General features: G+C 40.4%; 1 protein-coding gene across 2 annotated transcripts; it reads right to left on the bottom strand.

Annotated features, from left to right (window-relative positions):
• Positions 1–468: 468 nt before the first annotated feature.
• On the bottom strand, positions 469–17431 carry ASNS (asparagine synthetase (glutamine-hydrolyzing)). Of its 2 annotated transcripts, none has more exons than XM_053956053.1 (12): positions 16860–17431; positions 14940–15222; positions 12572–12809; positions 10928–11113; positions 10515–10616; positions 8349–8476; positions 7460–7586; positions 6000–6106; positions 5562–5662; positions 3705–3786; positions 3284–3439; positions 469–1963 (listed from the first exon to the last, which is right to left on the bottom strand). In XM_053956053.1, exons 2-12 carry the CDS (start codon positions 15186–15188, stop codon positions 1754–1756), a joined length of 1686 nt encoding a protein of 561 aa, XP_053812028.1. In that variant the 5' UTR covers positions 15189–15222; positions 16860–17431; the 3' UTR covers positions 469–1753. The 2 variants fall into 2 exon arrangements, with proteins under 2 accessions (XP_053812028.1, XP_053812037.1); XM_053956062.1 differs by lacking the exon at positions 16860–17431 and adding an exon at positions 16687–16813.
• Between the last annotated feature and the right edge of the window lie 1518 nt (positions 17432–18949).

An 18949-nucleotide genomic window follows, 5' to 3' on the forward strand; every position in this document is an offset into this window, starting at 1 on the left:
AAAAGCTAAAATAACTAAATCATCAGTCTAGGATATTGCCCTGATATATAAATCTCCAATGTACTGGGAATTTTTTAAAAAAAATTAGCTGGATTTCCTTGAATGCTGCAATGTTGCAGCAGAAAGTGCATTTGAGCAGTGATGCCAAAATATGTTGAGCCTGTTTTCACTTCAGGCAAATACTGTTTTCTTACCACAGACTTGGAAGTTACAGTGAGTAGTAAATCTTACCTGCACACATCAGTACCTAACCACATACTCTACAGTCCTCTCTCAACTGAAAATATTCTTAACTGATTCAAAGAAATCCAAAGAGACAAGCACATGGCCCTTAAGTAAAGACGGTTGCAGGAACATATTACTGACAGCTCACTAGTGCTGTGGTGCCACCAAAAGGTTTCTGTAAAGTTTCTGGGATGCAGACTCAAATGCAGGATTTTGGTGGAGCAACAAACAGACAACCAGTCATTTTGTGAAGGTTTTAAATCAGAACAGCTTATATTTTATCTTTTAAATAAAAAATTGCTTTGGTTTCCTAGTCAAGAGGGACAATAAAGACTTGTTTTCATAAAGAGCACGATGCTAATCAAGTCAATCTGCAACACACATATGTATTTCTAGACCACCCTTATACTTAAGTTACCTTCACAAAAGTAACCCACATGGCTAAGTAGTTAATAAAAAGTTATCTTGAGTAGAAATTCAGGTGTTTTTTCAGTAGAGGATTAGAAGTTCTTGTGATTTCTGAAGCAGTTTTCCCCCCATTTTTCCAAGCAAGGCATTTGATCCCATTGTTGTCAGTGATGCTTTATCCAACTACAACCCATAGTTAACAGGTTTGGTTCACCCACACTGCTGGCCACATGTAGTTCAGCAGCAACACAGTCAAGCTTTCTTCATCATACAGGTGGGAAAACTCTCACAATAAATGAAAAATTTCTTAAAATACTTACTCATGCAATTTCCATCAGACTGATACACATCACCCAGTTAACGCTCTATTTTTTTCAAGAATAATAAATACTTTTATAAAAACTGAAGTCCTTGAGTTAGAAACAAAAACATAACTTGGCTTCTCTTATCCATTCTGCTCTTTGATAACAATCACAATATCTTTCAACTGATGGTATATTTACAGAACAGCCAACTGGTAGCTTCACAGTAACAAATAAGATTGCTATTCACTTAAGTAACACCCAGCACCATCTCAATAAACACTAGAAATCATCTCTGCATAGCTATGAATATCTAAATACTTTTTGGAAACTAGACCAAGGTTTTCAGGAGTGTGTAGAAGGACATTCAGAATAGAATAATATAGATGCTATCCAAGTCCCTCAGCCAGGAACACAAATCACCAGATAGCCAGAGTCCAACTCTCCTTTGCTCAGAGCATCAGCAGCAGCTTGCATCCCTCAGCCTGATTCAAGTCCTCAAAAACGAGTTCACATTAAAATATATTAAATAATTTCAAGGAAAATTAATACAATCAAGGTTACATAAGGAACAGAGCTGTCAAATAAAGTAGCCCCTTGTCCAGAAAATATTTTCCCATGAATTATAAAGTTTTGGTACAGCAGCATAAGTTTTTGATAGTACACTAACAACAGAAAGCTTTCATTTCCAATAGCATTGCCAAAGTACATCTTAAAGACAATTTAAGCTTTACGTTTGCATAATTTGTTTGATTTTCTTAAAGCAGAGTGCACACAAAACGCTTGCAGCATTTTTATTTGGGGATTATTTGAACAGTCTATTCTTGGGTAGCTGACTTGTAATGTTTCAATGTGCGTGCAGAGGGATCAGTAGCTTTAACCCATCTTGGCATCCAGTAGTGGGGCAGCCAGCTGCTCCGCCCTGAGTAGTGCTTTTCAAAGATCTGGCGGTAATAATAACTTTCTTTTGTTTTAGGAGGATTGAAAGGATATTTCTCTGCTGCCTTCTCCAGTAAAAGGTCATCAACCTACAGACATAAGCAAAACTCAAGTTAAGCTGCAAATATCTTCAACTTTTTAAGATACACAAGGATTCACCAACCACTAAACATCCACAGTTTTGGAAAAAAAAAAAGTCTATTCTAGAGGCACAGGTTTGACAGGTCAAACAAACCTGTGTCACCGGCTTACTTGATCTTTATGAATACGTAAATGTATTTCCAGTGCCGTTGGTATTTCTCTGCATGACATGTGAAGCCTATTTCTCTGGGACACAACCACCTTTGTTAGTAAGGTCACAGACACTTCTTTCCTACCCCTCCTTTGCTATGAAATAAGGGCAAAAACTCGAAGCGGTCATTTTGCCATGTAAGTGGCTTCCTAGGTTGTTTTTGTAGCTTGGGGAAGAGTTTGCTGTTATAATCAACACCAATAACCATGCTCTTAGCAACAGGAGACCTGGGATGCAGAGGCAAAGATACCTGCAGTTGCTAAGCTGGCTGAGAAAGGAAGGATAAATAGTTGCACCAGTTAAGGCAATTTCAATGAGCAGTTTTGGCTGCCATCATGCTGTTTAACTTTTCATGTCTGTGAAACAGATTTGCTGCTCCTACAGCAGTACAGGCTCAGAACAGACAGCATAACACTGTTGCCTGACCCAACTACTTTCTTGGCTGAGGAAACAGAGAAAAAAATGGGGAAGAAAGAGTTGGTGGTAGGACAGACAAGCTCCCATCCACAGGCTTGACTACATGTACTTCCATATAAGAGAGCTCTGGTGTAAATAGGGTCTTATTCCTTCCTCTCCATGATTTAACTACTTCTGCACTCCAGAGAGGATTATCCTTTGTACAGAGTCAAAATGCTGTAAGTCTTCACTGGTGAACAATGCAAGCAGAGACTTTAAAAAGCAAAAAGGCTTAGGTAGGGATGGCTTTGAAAAATGAATGACACAAACAAGAAAGTACATTATAAGGTCATTATGTTGTTACTCAGCTGCAGAGTAAGTTCATGCAAGTGCCTTCAGCTGAAGCAGCTGCTTTGCCTGTAACCCAGAAATTGTGTTTGTTGATACACAATCTAATTTGCAATCCAGACACTTAAATGATGTTCATTTCCTTATACAGTCATTTCTGGCAGGGTCTAGCATTTCTTTCTAACTAGGATCACAAATGTCTTTAATCAACTCAGACATCTAAAAGAACATTGATTAAGGTTTATCTTACTCCTGCACAAGGAAGCTCAAATGCTATATCCAGATTTATTCTCTCAACTAAGCATGTGAGCTGCCTCCCACTGGCAACCATATCTAATAAACCTAAGCGAAAAAGGAAAAAGTGGTATTCTACCTGTTGATCAATATAGTCCTGAAGAATGGAAAACCAGGATTTCTTTACTGATGCTATACCATCACTGAAAGCTTCTTTGGGTCTCCAGAGAATTTCTTTGGGCAGTAAATTGGAATCCTCAAAGGACAATCTTAAAAGGTATTTTTCAATTCCATTCTGTTTGCAGAACAAAAAACAATGTCATGAGTCTCAGGAACTGCAGTGCAAAGATCTGGATTTAAACACTTATGAAATGGTTTCTTTTCAGAAGTGTTGGTCAGAAAAGGGTTCCCAGTAGTCCAACAATTCAATAAAATATTTAAGAGCATGCTTGACTTTGGGTGGAGGACTTAACCATCGAACTCAGCAATCTGGTCATGCTTAGAACATGTATCAATGAATTTGTAAACTTACATTTAGATCCAACCCTAGTTTTACGTACCTTTGGGATTCGCAGTTCTGCTGGCAGAGATAAATAATAAGAAGTAAACCGATGATCCAAAAATGGGACTCTCAGTTCAAGGCTAAGCAGGGGGAATAAATAGAAAAGATACTGAATTAATCCAACAAGTCATCTACTTACAAATTCCACAGCAGCTAAGCTTTCCCTGTCTTTCACATAAACAGCAGGTTTTCTGCTTTTACTTGGAAGAAATTTCACTTGCATATTAACAACTACTTATTAATTCACCAATTTGTGAAGTGAGGTGTATGGTCTACACAGATTAAAGACTACAATATTTTATAGTGCTATACACCCTGAATTTAGACTACAGTCCTATAGGATCTGCAACAACCATTACAATATGTATGCAAAAGCACATTTTAAAAAACCCTCTTCCTCTCAGAGAACTACCAAGTTGCTCACTAGGATCTGCATCAGCATTTGTAAACACATCATAGAACCAAACAAGGACTTCTGCTGTCATTTCTGAAATTCACATTTGTTTGTGTTGTCAAGAAACAACAAAAAGGAGCCCTACAGCAGTCACACAGGTTCTCTCCTATACTAGTGGTAGACATATACATACAAAGCCCTCCTGCTTTTGTATACCACAGCTTCTAAGGACACAGAAGTCAACAAATAAAATGACAGTAACTGCATCTTCAGCAGAAAGAATCCCTCTCGGTGTGTCTGCTCAAGAGACGTTATGCTGTCCAGCTTCACAAGTGAAAGGAGATGTTATACTGTATCCTAGTATTTTCATTGTCTCTTCAATTTCTACTCTGATAAAAAGCTTCAGCTACTTTAGGTAATAACCACCTTACGAAAAAAAACCAAATTAACCCAATACTGAGTATTCAGTAATAAAATACTGAGGGCTCAGTTTCTCCATATACTAACAAGATTTGCACTGCAAGTTTTCCTTATAGTTATTCTTGTTCCTAACTGATAATGGTAGTTTCATCCTTTCCTCTCTTAGTTCTTCTCCCTTTTCTCCATAAATCTGAACTCCTTAAATTCTGTTCTAATTTGTTAATACAAGGGTTCTTTTTTCCTAACAGTGCTGTGCAGCAGGTCCAAATTAAAACAAAAGCAGCCAGCATGTGATATTAAACAGCCTTCAAAATGTGGTGAAAGTTTTCAGAAAAAAAAAAAAAAAAAGGCAAATGGCAGGTCTCCTGCACTAGTAAAGAGAAACATAAAATTGTAAAAAACTGGGCAAGTCATTTTGAGGCAGGTTTAATACACAACAAAAGCTTCCCAACAGAAAAGTTGTTTGCTTTGTCAAAGATACCATTTTTCTTACCTATAGAGAGCTTTCCAACATTGTTCTCAGTTTAATTAATGTATTTCTTTTAGTAAAATGCTTCTGTTTAGTATAACAATACTATTTTCTACATCACTCAATTTGGAGATTCTTCAAGGTATCAGTTACACAGATTGTATCCCAATATCTCTTTATTACAGACAGCTACCTAATGCACATACCTTTTTCAGTATGTTGTTTTAGTTCTGACAGTCACCAGATTCAAGACTTCTCTTTGTCTAAACCTCCAAAGACCTCAAAATCAAATACAAGTTTACCTTCTCTCCTTAACTCTGTATATTTGTATTTCTAATTCACTGCTTCTGTAAAGACCAGTACAGTCCTAGACAAAAAATATTTCAGTTGGCAACACAGTGAGCCCTATAGTCACAGATCAGATTAAATTTGGCAGTGTGCTTTACCTGTTGCTCAAATTCCTTAAGCCTACAACTTCATGTTGGCATACAAATCCCCAGCAGTCTTTTCCTGCCTAATCTTGTTTTGCTTTTAAATTATGAGTCCTCAGCATCCAAGGGAATACATTTTACCCGTGTGCTGCAGTAGTTCTGTCTGCACGAAGCACATCAAACAGGTAGAGCTCCTTCAGAAGCCTCTCACTCTCTTCTGCAGCTTCCTCAGGAGACGGCGCCTGGAAAGAAACATAGCATGGAGCACACAGGTGGAACACAGCTGCACTGAGGGAACCATTGCTGGCTGTCCTGCATTTGAATTGCAGTGATCACCAAGTGATCTCAAAACCAGCAAAAACTACATACAAGAAATAACAGTCTCAGAAACTGCTGAACATTAAAAAAGCTGTTTTTTAGGTGATTAAATCCCTTGGATTTTATTCCATCCCAGAAGAAAAACTCAACAAATACACAGTTATGACAACTCTCAAATATCACACCTTGAAGTATCACAGATGTTCTGCTGAAAGGCAGAACGAGCAGCTCAAGGGCATTCCGTATACTGAAAATATTTACCTTATGGAAATATATATATCCTTGTGTTAGCTCATCTGATCCTTCTCCTGAAAAAATGACCACACTGTCTGTTTTCTTCCGAATATATTTGGAGACAAGATACATACCTTAAAAAAAAGGATAAAGTTAATAAAGTACATCTACATACATGATGCTATATGCAGTTAGTAGTTTAAAATTTAGCATTTTAGAAATTTAACTCCTATACTACTACTTTCTGTAGCAAAAAACTGATGTAAAGGAGTATCTCATTGTTACTCAAAGCCACCAACAGCCACACTAAGTTGGTGCTGCAAATACATCCACTGTGTACAAATACATCTAAACACTTGGCCCTCAAAATATCAGAAAGATATGTCTACTTGTGATCCTGGGAACACTGGAAGATTCCCATGGGAACACGGGGAGAAGTTGTTCTGACTCCATTTGAAATTAAGTGCATGATTAATTCCAGCACAGTGCTGAAGAAACCTTCTAGCCTTGGGGAAAAGCAGAAGTTGCTGTTTAACTCTCCACCACTCTGAGTTGAACTGGATTAAGCCCTTTTTTCAAATTCTTTTGTAAATAATTTTTTATAACACAGAATTATGCCTTCTACTCAATGCATCTTTCTGAATGGGATGCTTTTATAACAAAAGTATTGCTAATATAAAGAAAAGGATCTAGTTCATTATGATACTAAGCAACAAATCTCAAAGAAAAAATGACAGGAAAAAATTAGTAAAATGCTTAAAATTTAAAAGAAATGCATTCATTATTTCACATTGCTAAATTGGATCTTCATGGAGGAAATTCTACCCAGAGAGTTCAGTTTTGAAAACTGTGTTGCCTATTTGGCTTCATAACCCTTTTATGATAACACAAGATTAACTGGGTAAAATGCTGTAGCTTGCATTACACAAAAGGTCCCATTGGATTAGGGGTTCTCCCCTCTTATCAGGCTGGGACTGCTTTGCTAGAACCTGCTGATGACTCCCTTCTCTTCTCAGAATCAAGCATACATTATAAGAATCTGTGTTACCAAAGGACAATAATAAATAGTTCACATTAGTATGTGAACTATTATTATGCAAGGACTATGCAATTATGCAAGGAAAGGGTAACTGTGATTTGCTGTCATAATACTCAGTACCTCAGAAAACCTGTGAATTTCCCCCGTCCTCCAAGGTTCATATTTACTAAAGCAGAAAACTTAGACCTGCAGATCTAACATTTCTTCTTCATGTAACTACTGCTTTTCATCTCAAAGCGTCAAGAACAGTTGCTTTGTGTAGTCAGAGACTTGTAAGTAACTGCCTTTGCCTCAGTGTGGTAGCACAGATAAGTCTGGGTACCAGAACTTTGGAATGCCAGTCCCCAGATTCTGTGTCAGCTAAGGGATCTAATAGATGAACATGTAACTTTGCATAAAATTTTATTTAGGTGATATAAACCAAAAATTGCCATAAAAAAAATCTCACCAATAGAAGCTCTTATTGTTGTTATATCGTAGGTTTCCAATGCGAAGATAACCTCCCCTATTGCCTGAATCCCCTCTTCAGTATTAAGTATTACTTCATGATGTTCGCTGCCTATATGTGCTGCCACCTGTTTGCAAAAGGTCAAAATAATGCATCACTTTTCAACTAAAACATTTTATAAACATACATTGTGTTTAAAGCAAACACATTCAGTGAAAGCACCAGTTCTCTTCTACTACAATGAAAATTAAGACATTAGGCCAAGAAAAGACATTACTTAGCAGACATCTGACTTGCAGTGGTATGTTCACCAGAGAGAACATAGTCTTCTTAATTACAGTGTTCGATCATGATTGCAACAGACCATCCAGCTGCTTGCCTAAAACATTAACAGAATCTGTAGAGGTTCTAAATATTCCAGATATCTGCCCTTAAGAGGAAAAGCAGCACAAATGTCATGAAAGCCTGCATAGTACCCCAGATGCCAAAGTGTTTGTAGAAAACTGTTAATTCAGCAAACTAATAATTAACTCACAACACTTAACATATATACAAATGCCTTAGTATAGGAACCACAACAGGGAGACCAACCCTAAAACCCAGAGGCAGAACTGAGACAAGTCCAAAATACTATCCTTTTGACAACAATGCAAGGGGACTTTGTCATGAAAGTTTTCCAAATGCAAGAGAAAACAGGTAAGGTTCCAGTTGCCTCTTTTGTAAGATTAAGCAGCAAGCGTATTAAATTATTTACTGCAAACTGACTTACATCATAGCAACAAATGAATTTTCAGTGCTACAATTAATGCCATACCATGAAGTTAGCACCATTAATACACACTGTTTAGCATTCAGTAGCTCAGCAAACTGAAAGCAATGCATAAGATACCTTTCTGGCAGCAAGTAAGTCAGGACTGTTTTCCATTCCAATTGCAAAGGTTTGTAACGGATAATTGATGTTGATTTCTTTCATCAGTTTCAGAAGAACAGCTGCAACTAAGCTGGAATCTAAGCCCCCTGCCAACAAAACAAATTATCTGATTAGGTGTTTGAATGATGTTTTGCTTCCCCCTTAAGGAATCTAGAAACTGGAATCCTATGAGTGGGCTTCATTTTTAAGCTGTGTGAATACAAGGTGCTTCTCATACAAGTGCACATTTACCTCTGCTTAATAAAAGAATCAGGCAACTTTAGTGGAACATTGTCAGTAACAGTTACCAGTACTTTTAGTATCAGAAGCATCAGTGGAACTCCTTATTTAGGATAAAGAGAAAGTATACTGAACATATTGTACTACTAGAGAATATGCCCCTCCTCAACTCTACTAAAATGGGATTTATATTCTCTATTTTAAAACCACTCCCTATCTTCCTTTTACCTACACATTTGACAGTCAACTGATAGGACTAGGGACTTTTTTTTTGTTTGCTGTAAGTAAAATTACAGAATGCTTAGTGTAAGGGTTCCACTCTTCTTCAGTCATTCTTTTTTTTCCTCCTCTTCTTTCTAGAGGGGAGTGAAAGGATTTGAACAGTTTGGATAACAAGCAGAAAATAAAATCAAGAGATGCACAAGCTGCCTAAATGTACTCTAAGGATCCACCTTCTTATTATCATGAACTATTCTGCTAATCCTTGGCTAGTTCTACCTGCTGCTCTCCTACAAAGTACTGAGCAAAACACAGTACCTGTTTGCATACATCTGCCTGCAGTTCTGACAAGCATGAGGCAAAACCCTCTTCTCTTTGTTTCCCATAGTCCGCATGTGTTTTTTCAGCTAAGTGCATTAGCATCAATTTCCACCCCAATCCCCTTTGTGGACATGCTATCTAAAAAAAAAAAAAAAAGCTCCTGTCGAAATTACATGCAAATTCTGAGAAAAGGAGAGCACAGAAACCAGAATTCTCAGGATGCAGGAATCAGGAAAATAAAAACCCAGGTTTTCCACTGTGACACTGAAGAATTCCCTCTGTGATCAGAAACAAAAGCAATTCTCTGTGATGCTCCAAGCATACCCAAAATCATGAAGCACTGAGATACTCTGGTATTATTTATACCAGCATGGGCACATAGTTTTGCTTCCTTCATGTGCATCTGGGGAGCTGCTGACTGCCTTCTAATTTGATATTTGAAATCTAGGGTTTAAACAAGATTTTTTACTGAAACTGGGATCTTCCAACTCTATATATCTTCCTGCTTAATTTACCTTCTTCCTACTTTTTATGATTGCATAGTAAAGAAATGGTCGAGCAGTATCTCCTGGTCAGTTCACTCTCATTCAGATGCACATTTAATAGGATTCATGATAAATGAGTGTAATTGCTGTTGTAATTAAAGTGAATGCATGAAAAGCATTCCAGAACTCTAACCACAAGTACCAAGTGCCACACAAACATGGGAAATAAGGTGTCAGACCCATGGTTACAGAGCCTTACCTCTGTAAAGTACCTCTGTAACACTCAACTGTCAGATCACAACAGTGATCAGCTAAGTCAGTGGACAATTTCCTGTACCACAAGCTGTTACCTTATCTGCAAAAGAGTGTAGCAAATAATTTTGGTCCAGATGGTGTCCTGTAATATGGTAAATTAAGGAAGTTTAGGATGGAAATGAAAGCAAAGGTGGCAAGTAAGAATTCTCCTGCTTCTGAAACATGCCAAGGCTCTCTTCTAGATTCAATCTGTGCAAAGTGAATGTAATAATTAATTTTCTTTTTAGACCAACCTAAGCATAGATCTCATGTATTTAAGAATATTGAGTGATTTTCAACAGGAATACTATATTTATTTTTCTTATTTAAACATGATCAGTGTCTCAATTAGCCAAGATCCCAATCCAGAGTAAACTTTAAAAGCATAAAACTTTCAAGATACTTGTAAACTGGAAAACTTTATTTCAAACTAAGAAGTTCTCTGTTGCCTGTCCTAAAAAGCAAATGAAGATTCAGATCACTCCAGATACATTGCAGCAGAACAGCCAATATACTTTCCTTTAACTACGAGAGGATGGGCAAAAGAGAGAGAAGGTACAGAATCACTGTGGTTCTTGCCACCTACCTGACAGAAGACAGCCAATCCTTCTGTGAGCCATCAAACGTTTTCTAACAGCGTTTTCAAAGAGAATACGGATGTTGCTTTTCACTGTTTCAAGGTCAAAACCTGCTCAGAAAAAAGGAAAAGAGAAGGGTAAAAAATGTCCAAAAAGTGTTAGACTTTGCTGGATGATGCTAATTCAGAAACAAAGATATTTGTCTGAGTCTCCTTCGATAACAAGGACACTCAAGTCCATCTTTGTACATGACTGCCTACAAAAACAATTCTAAAGTCCCTACGTTTTAAAGGTTCTTACAGATTGTTTTTTTTTCCTTAAATGGTACTTTTTTAAACCAATCAATGCAAATTTTACATTTCAAGATTACAATTCTTTCACTTTTAAATCAGAGTAAGTAGCAAAATCTTTGCTGTACTACCTGAAGGCAGAGCTTCCACTGTATCACATGCAACATGGAGTGGTTCATCTTTACAGCTATGAAATTTTACTAATTCCACTGATGCAACCTTGCCAGAGGGCTTTAAGTCCAACACTTCATAATGACCCGGAAGAAAAGGTTCCACTTTAGAACATAAGGATGTTGAATGCTTTAAGTTGATAAGTCCTACACATGAAATAGGAAAAAAGAAAAATGTCAGAGTTCTTAACTTAAAATGGTTAAGTTATACCTCACTCAACAGCCTCTCTACTAAAATTATATACCAATATTTTCTCTGGATCCTAAATCTGGTATTAAAAAAATACCCTTCAGAGTCACCATCAGTCCTGGCCAGAGCATGATTCTGCCTCTGGCAGGATGTACACACATCTGAGCCATCTCAAGCTGAGGCAGATAGCAGAGAAAGCAAACCAGCAAGTTTTACTAATTGGTAAGTAGCAATTTATCCCTGTGAGCACTAGGAAGAGCACTTTTCTAATTGACTACATTATGGCCAGGTCAAAGTATAATATGCTTAGGAGAATTTGAATGACAATTATTAATTAATTTTGTATTTAAAATTAAGTGTAGTCAACCTAACAAGGAGTTTGCAATAGAACAACATCACTGTAGTGATTGCTTAATTGACATATATTTAGTAATTTCAAAACTCCTCTGCTCTAGACTGATCCGCTGCACTGCAATTGAATGCCAGGTGTAACTTGTAGCCAAACCTCATTTCCATTCCCCCTGTAAAAGAGGATGTTTTGCACCTACTGGTCACCTGGATGCCCCTTGAAGACATCCTCAGGGACACTGAGTTGCTGTTAGAGAGGGACTGATAATTAACTGTGATTATTATAGGACACAGTCTCCAAAACATTCACTTCCCTTCTCTCTCCACAAGCAACAGAAATGGTGCAGCTCTTAGTATTACTACATAGTACTATTAGAAGAGTCAACCTATATTGGAGTCTGATAATAAAATAGATATACAATATACGGGACAGAAATAATCATGAAAGCCAATTTTAGCCGAAGTGCATTTTAGGCAATAAACTCCATTTTGACACTGTTTGGATTTGTTTGTGATAGCGCCAAGACTAGAGATAATTACTTTAAAAGAGAGAGCAATGATGGGTCATCTCAAAGAAAAGAAATCATCATCAAATAAAGTATGCGATTCTGGGAAATTACCCACTGCTGCAGTAAATTTCAGTAGGGTTTCAAAACTCCTGGCTTTTACAGATTAGCAGTTCTTGTGGTATAATTACCTAGTTCACTACGTAATACCAAGACCAAAGTCTAATATAATTTATTGTAGCATAAGTTTAGTCTAAGTCAATAAACTATATTTAATTGTAGCCTACCATAAAACATCTTGAGTTCAATACTGCTATGACTCCAGAACACAAAAAATTCTACTTAAATAAGCAAGTTATTTTAGCGATATTAAGGACAATTAAACATCTTGGATGCTTTTATTTTAATGACTTGTAGTTCTTACATTACTAAATATAGCTGATATATTGCTGAACTTACTGCTCATTTTCTCTTCACACTAAGAAGAAAAGCCCAACAAAGAAATTTGTCTCCAGTCGAAACACCTAAGATTATTTAGGCACTAAACACAACTGACTTTACCTTTTGCCTCAGAACAGACACCCAAAAATCCATCATCAGTCAGCACCTTAAACAGTGGTCTGACTCCATAGGTATCTCTTGCCAGAAACACTTTTCTGTTTGCAGTGTCCAGAAGGATGAAAGCAAATACACCATCTAGCATGGATGCTGTTTGTTCTATTCCTCCTCTGTTGTATAGATGAAGGATAACTTCCCCATCCACTAATGTTTGATAGTCAAATCCAAACTGCTTCTGCAGCTAAAAAAAAAAAATATAAAGAAAAACATAAATAAGCATTTCCAAACACTGTCTGCTTAGTAACTGTTTCATAAGAATAATCTTCTATGTAAAATCACAGTTTAAAAGTTATATAAATATTTCTGCCAAAGAAGGAAATGATGCTTTTGTGTTCAAAATTGTACTGAGTTTGCATGGCCTGGCTTTGGTAGTGGAGGGACAAGGATGGCTTCTGTGAGGCACTGCCAGAAGATTTCCCCTTATCTGGCAGAGCCAAAGTCAGGCGGCTCCAGGATGGACCTGTCGCTGGCCAAGGCCGAGTCAATCAGGAATGACAGTAATGCCTCTGTGATAACATATTCGAGAATAAAGAAAAGTTATTGTGCAGATGTACTTGTGGCCAGAGAAGAGGGGGATGAGACTATGAGGAGAGGAACAGCCCTGCAGACACCAAGGTCAGTGGAGAAGGAGGGGCAGGAGGTGCTCCAGGTGCCAGAGCTGGATTCCCCTGTAGCCCATGGTGCAGCCCATGGTGAAGCAGCTGTGTCCCACAGCCCCTGAATGATCACGGGGATGCAGAGATCCACCCACAGCCCCACAGAGGAGCCCCACACCGGAGCAGGTGGATGCCTGAGAGGAGGCTGTGAACCCATGGGAGACCTAGCAGGGACCTGCAGACCTGTGCAGAGAGGAGCCCATGCTGGAGCAGGTCTCCTGGTAGGACTTGTGACCCGTGGGGGACCTGGGCTGGAGAAGCCTGTGCCTGAAGGAAAGCACCCTTTGGCAGAGGGACCCACACTGGAGCAGTCCGTGGAGAACTGTTGCTGTGGGGCAGACACATGCTGGAGAAGTTTGCGGAAGACTGTCTTCCATGGGAGGGACCCCACACTGGAGCAGAGGAAGAAACCTCTTTCTGCAGTGGCAGGAACATCATGTGATAAACTGACCATAACCCCCATTTCCTGTTTTCCTGCTTGGGAGGAGATGATAGAGCTCAAGAAGGAGGAAGGGGTAGAGGGAAGGTTTCTTTTCTCAAGGCTTATTTTACTTCTCATTACCCTGCTCTGATTTTGTTGGTAATACATTTAATTTAATTTCGCCAAGTTCAGTCTGTTTTACCCATGACAGTATTTGGCTATTCAGTCAAATTCCCAATGACATTACTGATGTCACTGATGCAACTGACAGCAGTCTGATCTGACTTAAAAAATGCGACATTAAAAATGCTATTAAATTAGCATTAGAAGTACTATAATATCTCAGGTTATTCAAGTGTTTCTGATGCTACCACACTTAGTATGGGACACACTTTACACTTTGATTCAGCATGATTCAGAATCAGACACAGTTTTAAGATGCTTTTTACATCAAATTTGGATGATCTGAATCTTCTTGCCAATAACAGGCAGCATGGACACCTCAGCACAGGGACTGAGGAACACTGACAGTGTTTAGCACCAGGATCACATCCATCATGGACATTTAGGACCTTTAGGAACTATATAAGAGTTGCTGCTTGTTTTGTGCCTAAGAGACTTAGGTGGCTCTCAAAAACCCCACAAAAAAACCTGACTACTGCTGCAGACACCTAAGGATTTTTGCAGCATACTGGAAACATCTCCCCAAGGCTTATTGCTTTTATATAAATATGTAAACATGCATACCATGCATCACTATATCTTAAGTGACATATCCCCTCTAGATGGAGAGGCAATAATAAAAATGCAATACCCAACAACTTGGGAGAGTGACAACCCAAAACAACTGAAGAGCAAGACAGACTAAAAGCATTTGTATTATGAAGAGAGAAGGGCAGAAAGAGGCTTGAAATTCTTCTCCCCAGGAGATAATGAAGAACGTGTCTTAACTTTCAACTGAACAAACCTGAAGATGTATTTATTGCCCTTCTTGTTAATTAAAAAGTGATTTTTCAGTATTAAAGATTAAGTATGTTGCTAAACAAGCTACCAGGTTCACAGTTCATTGAGATAATTTACTTCCTTTTAAATACCAGTTCTTTGCTAACTTTCCCATTTCTTTTCTGATATTCTAGTCCAACACATTTTAAAGATGTTCTGAACATCCACTAATATTGAAATTAAAAAAAAAAAAGATTTTTTTTAATTGCCTTACCATGTATACAACACTTACCTGTTTGAAATTGTAGATTTCTCCATTGTAACACAGCCACAGGTATGGGAATTTCTTCACCCGGATAGGCTGCATACCATATAACTGATCAACAACTGCCAGCCGGTGGAAACCAAAACAACAGTTGGTGAAACCATTGACGTTTTCAAAACGAAATGCATCAGGACCCCTGTGTGCTATCTTCATGGCACTTAGACACTGCACAGAAAGGCACTCATCGCTCCCAAACAGGGCCCAGATACCACACATTGTGAGGCTCTTGTTCTACCTGCACGTGGAGAACCTGTTCAATAGAGACATGAACACTGTAAGCAAGAGCTGACACTGGGTACTGGGTCTGGCTGAGAGTGAGCTCATTTTCCCCTCAGCAGCCCTCAGAGTGCTGTGTTTTGTGTTGGTATCACAGCAGTGTTTTGGCTACTGCTGACCAGTGCTCACACAGCATCAATGCATGCCAACATTTCCCCCTCACCACAAGGCTGGGAGCAGGCAAGATCTTGGAAGGCAACAGGATGGGTAGCCAGGACAGCTGATCTAAACTATCCAAAGGGATGTTCCATATCTGATGTCCACCCAGATAAAAGATTTAAGGGAAAGGAGGATAAAGGTGGAGCAACTGCATGTGCTGAAGCTCTGCTTCCCAGGAAGCTGCTGGACATTGCTTGCTGATGGGAATGAGAGAATAAAATCTTTGTTTTTTTCCTTTTGCTTGTGCATGATCTGCACTTTTCCTTAAAAGTAAACTGCCCTTATCTCAATCCATAAGGTTTGGGGTTTTTTTTCATCCTATTTTCTTGCCCCTCACTCCATCCTGCTGAAAAAGGGAGTGATAGAGTGCCTTGGTGAGCACCTGACATCCAGCCAAGGTCAACCCACCACACACCTGAAAACCACAGATAACAGATGTAGGCTATTAATCACTTAACTGTCAAGAGGCCTGATAAAAAGAATAGCAGACTTTACTAACATGAAGTAAAACCTGGCTTGCTCAAAGTACAATAAGCAAATTTTAGCCAGCAAGAAATTAGGTTTAAGTTTTACCTTTAGATACAGCAAGGCTGTCTATGATTTTTTATTTATAGAGCACAAACACATCAAATCATTACTGGTCATAGAGTATGATACGTTGAAATAACATCATCTGAGCAGAAACATTAAACATCCTTTCAGTTTGTCACCTTTACATTCAAAGGGGGTTTGTAAAAAAGAGGGACAAGACAAGGGGGAACCGTTTCGACCCCAAGGAGCACAGGTTTAGACTGGAGTTCCCCATCGGCAGCGTGGCAGGCCCCGACGGCACAGGAGCGGCGGGAGCAACGCTGTTACAGTGCCGCGCTCCCCCCGGCACGCTGCTGCTGCAGCCCCGGTGTCTCCGGAGACACACACAGGCCTCGCAGCTCTCTGAGCCCTAACCCCAACAGTGCACGTGTGCTTCAGCTGGGGACCTCCAGATCAAGGGACGTCGCTGGAGACATCAGCCCAACGCGGCCTTAGGGCTGAGGTTCAGAGAGCCACAAAGCCCACAGCTCCGGAGACATTGGGGAGGCAAAAGCGTGCCAAGGGGAGCAGGGCACCGCAACAACACTGCTCCCCCTCCCACATCTGTTCCATCTGGACATGCGATGGCGCTGCCGACCTCAGCCTCAGCACATGGAGCTGGGCTTTCCCACCATCTGGAGCGTCCTCCTGGTAACCCGCGGTTCCTGGGCAACCGCGGGCACCCGGGGCAGGTTTTCCCCGCACGTACCCGCTCCCCTCGGGCCCTTCCACACGGCCGCCCTTTCCTCCGGCGGCTGCCGTACATCCCCCCGGGCCCGCCGCTCCCTCGCCAGCCGGCGGCAGGAGGCCGAGTACCGCGGCAGCCCCTCCGGCCGTCCCTGCCGGCCGCAGCCCCGGGCCGCTCCCGCCCCGCCGCCTTACCCGCTGCTGGCCGCCGGCGCACGCAGAGCCGCCGTCCGCGCCGCCCCGGGGGACGGGAGGAGGCGGCCCCGGCCGGCCGCGGCTCCGCCCCCGCCGGCAGCTGCTGTTGAAACACGCCGCGAAGTTTCATCATGCGCCTCCCCGTCCTGTCCTGCCCTGGCCGCCGGCGGGGCGGTAGGGCCCGGGCCCGGGGCCGTACCCGTACCTCCGTCTGAGGCCGGCCCGGGCTGCCCCGCGGCAGGGCAGGGGCTCGCAGGCCGAGCGGCGCCGGCTCCGGCACCTCCCCGGGCCGCTGTGAGGAAAGCGAGCGCCGGCAGGCACCGCTGGGCGCCCTGGGTGTCGGGGTTCAGGCGGGCGATTTGTAGCTCTCAGAAATCCTGTCCCTGCAGGTGTGCTCCGGGCCCTGCCTTGCGTGGTGTCCAGGGAAAAGAGCTAAAGCATTGCCCTAAAGCTGCTTTATTTGGTTTGGGAGAGGCGAGTCTATACGAAACTCACACCTTTGGAAGCATTTGCCAAGGATGTACGATTTTTCTGTGCAAAACCAAGTTCTGTATCATAGACGCAATGAGTAAAACAAGATTTTAATGCTTACCTGAACTTCATAATTGGACAGTTTTGGCTATTTGTCCTTGAGAGTGCTAAAGTGAATGAAATTCAACTCTGAATATTAGGATGTGAAGTGTTAAATATAAACCCTAATTCTCCACGAATACTTCAAGGGAGCGATTAGTAATTCACATGCAGTGTGCTTTCATAGCCAGCTTTAGTGGAGTTATTGTAAAACTGCAGTACTGTGCATAAAGTTCTTCAGGTCATGCAGTTTGTCAGCAGTAAGTGTGGTCTGTGTGTAGAATTTTAAAAGGACCTTTAAGAAGCCATAAAAATGATATTTTTAGGCTTCAGAAAGAAAAATGTGTTGAAGCATCCTGTGCATGAGAAATAGACTCCAGTGTTGATCAGGATTAGATGTAGGATGTTTCTGTTCAGCACAGCTTCACCTGAACACAGGCAGCCTGCAAATGCCATGTGTGCAGTTCCCAGAGCTGTGCACTGCCTGGAAGGGCAGGTGCAATGTGCAGTGTGTGCAATGGCATATGGAGTCACTGCTCACAAAAGAGAAATGGTTGTGCTGAGGAACACCTTATCTCTTGAGTTTTTTTCCCAGCGATCTAAACATCACTCTGCAATTTGGAAAGCTACAGGAAATAGTAGACAAACCTTCTGCTAACTTAGATTGTTTTGGGGGGTTGATTGTTTGTCAGAAGCTTTTGTAAGCAGCCTTTCTTTACATCTTTACTTCTTTTCTTCATGCAGAAGAGATTTTTTTGATGGGTCTGCTTAGACTCAAATTGTTGTCTGGGCACTTCCATTGATGGTTCCTAAGTAATGAATTCGTGGTTCATAGCTAGATCTCATAAAGTGCTTTATGATACTCACAAACTTATTTTTATTTGGTACAATGAAAATCTTTTAATGGAGAAACTGAAGCAGGGGGACTGAGAAGTGACTTGCAGAAAGCGGCTTGGTAAGGCTGGATAGGCAGAGCCAGGGAGAGCAAAACTTCCCAAGTCCTCAATAAAGCCTGCATCCTTAGGGTGCACTGGGTAATTTATCCTACCCTTTACTATGACTTCTAAAAACTGGGGATAACTGCTGCATTTAACTGTCTTGCATGTTTAATGCCCAATTTTAATGAAGTTGATGGTGTTATATATGGGGCTATTGGCAGAAATACTACACACAATCTGTTTTTAAATATCAGCAATGTTAGTGTTTGGCAGTTATAAAAGTGCAAGAAAAAATTGATATGTCCCTGGCCTTTTTTCTACTATTGTCAAGTACCCCATTATAGTCTGTTTATATTAAGTCTCATTCTTCAATATCCAGTCTTTTCTTTCAGCATATCTGCAGACAGCACTAGATGTAATTACACCTCATTCTCTCACCTGTGTTCTTCTCAAGTCCCATCTCCTGCCTCAGTTTTCTCATTCCTGCAGACATTATGTGTAATACTTTCTCCAAAGCATTGTCTTTTCCACTCTACTTCTCTAAAGTTGACTTTTCCTTACAATTTTTGTTGAGAGAAATTT

Source organism: Vidua chalybeata, chromosome 1, assembly GCF_026979565.1.
Source record: "Vidua chalybeata isolate OUT-0048 chromosome 1, bVidCha1 merged haplotype, whole genome shotgun sequence".
Classification (NCBI taxonomy): Eukaryota; Metazoa; Chordata; class Aves; order Passeriformes; family Viduidae; genus Vidua; species Vidua chalybeata.

Coding starts and splice junctions, on each gene's coding strand:
- ASNS (XM_053956053.1), bottom strand. CDS start 15,188: ATGTGTGGTATCTGGGCCCTGTTTGGGAGCGATGAGTGCCTTTCTGTG. Junction 11,114..12,571: donor TGTCTGTTCTGAGGCAAAAG/GTAAAGTCAGTT, acceptor TTTCATGTGTAG/GACTTATCAACTTAAAGCAT. Junction 5,663..5,999: donor GATATATATATTTCCATAAG/GTAAATATTTTC, acceptor GTTTCTTTCCAG/GCGCCGTCTCCTGAGGAAGC.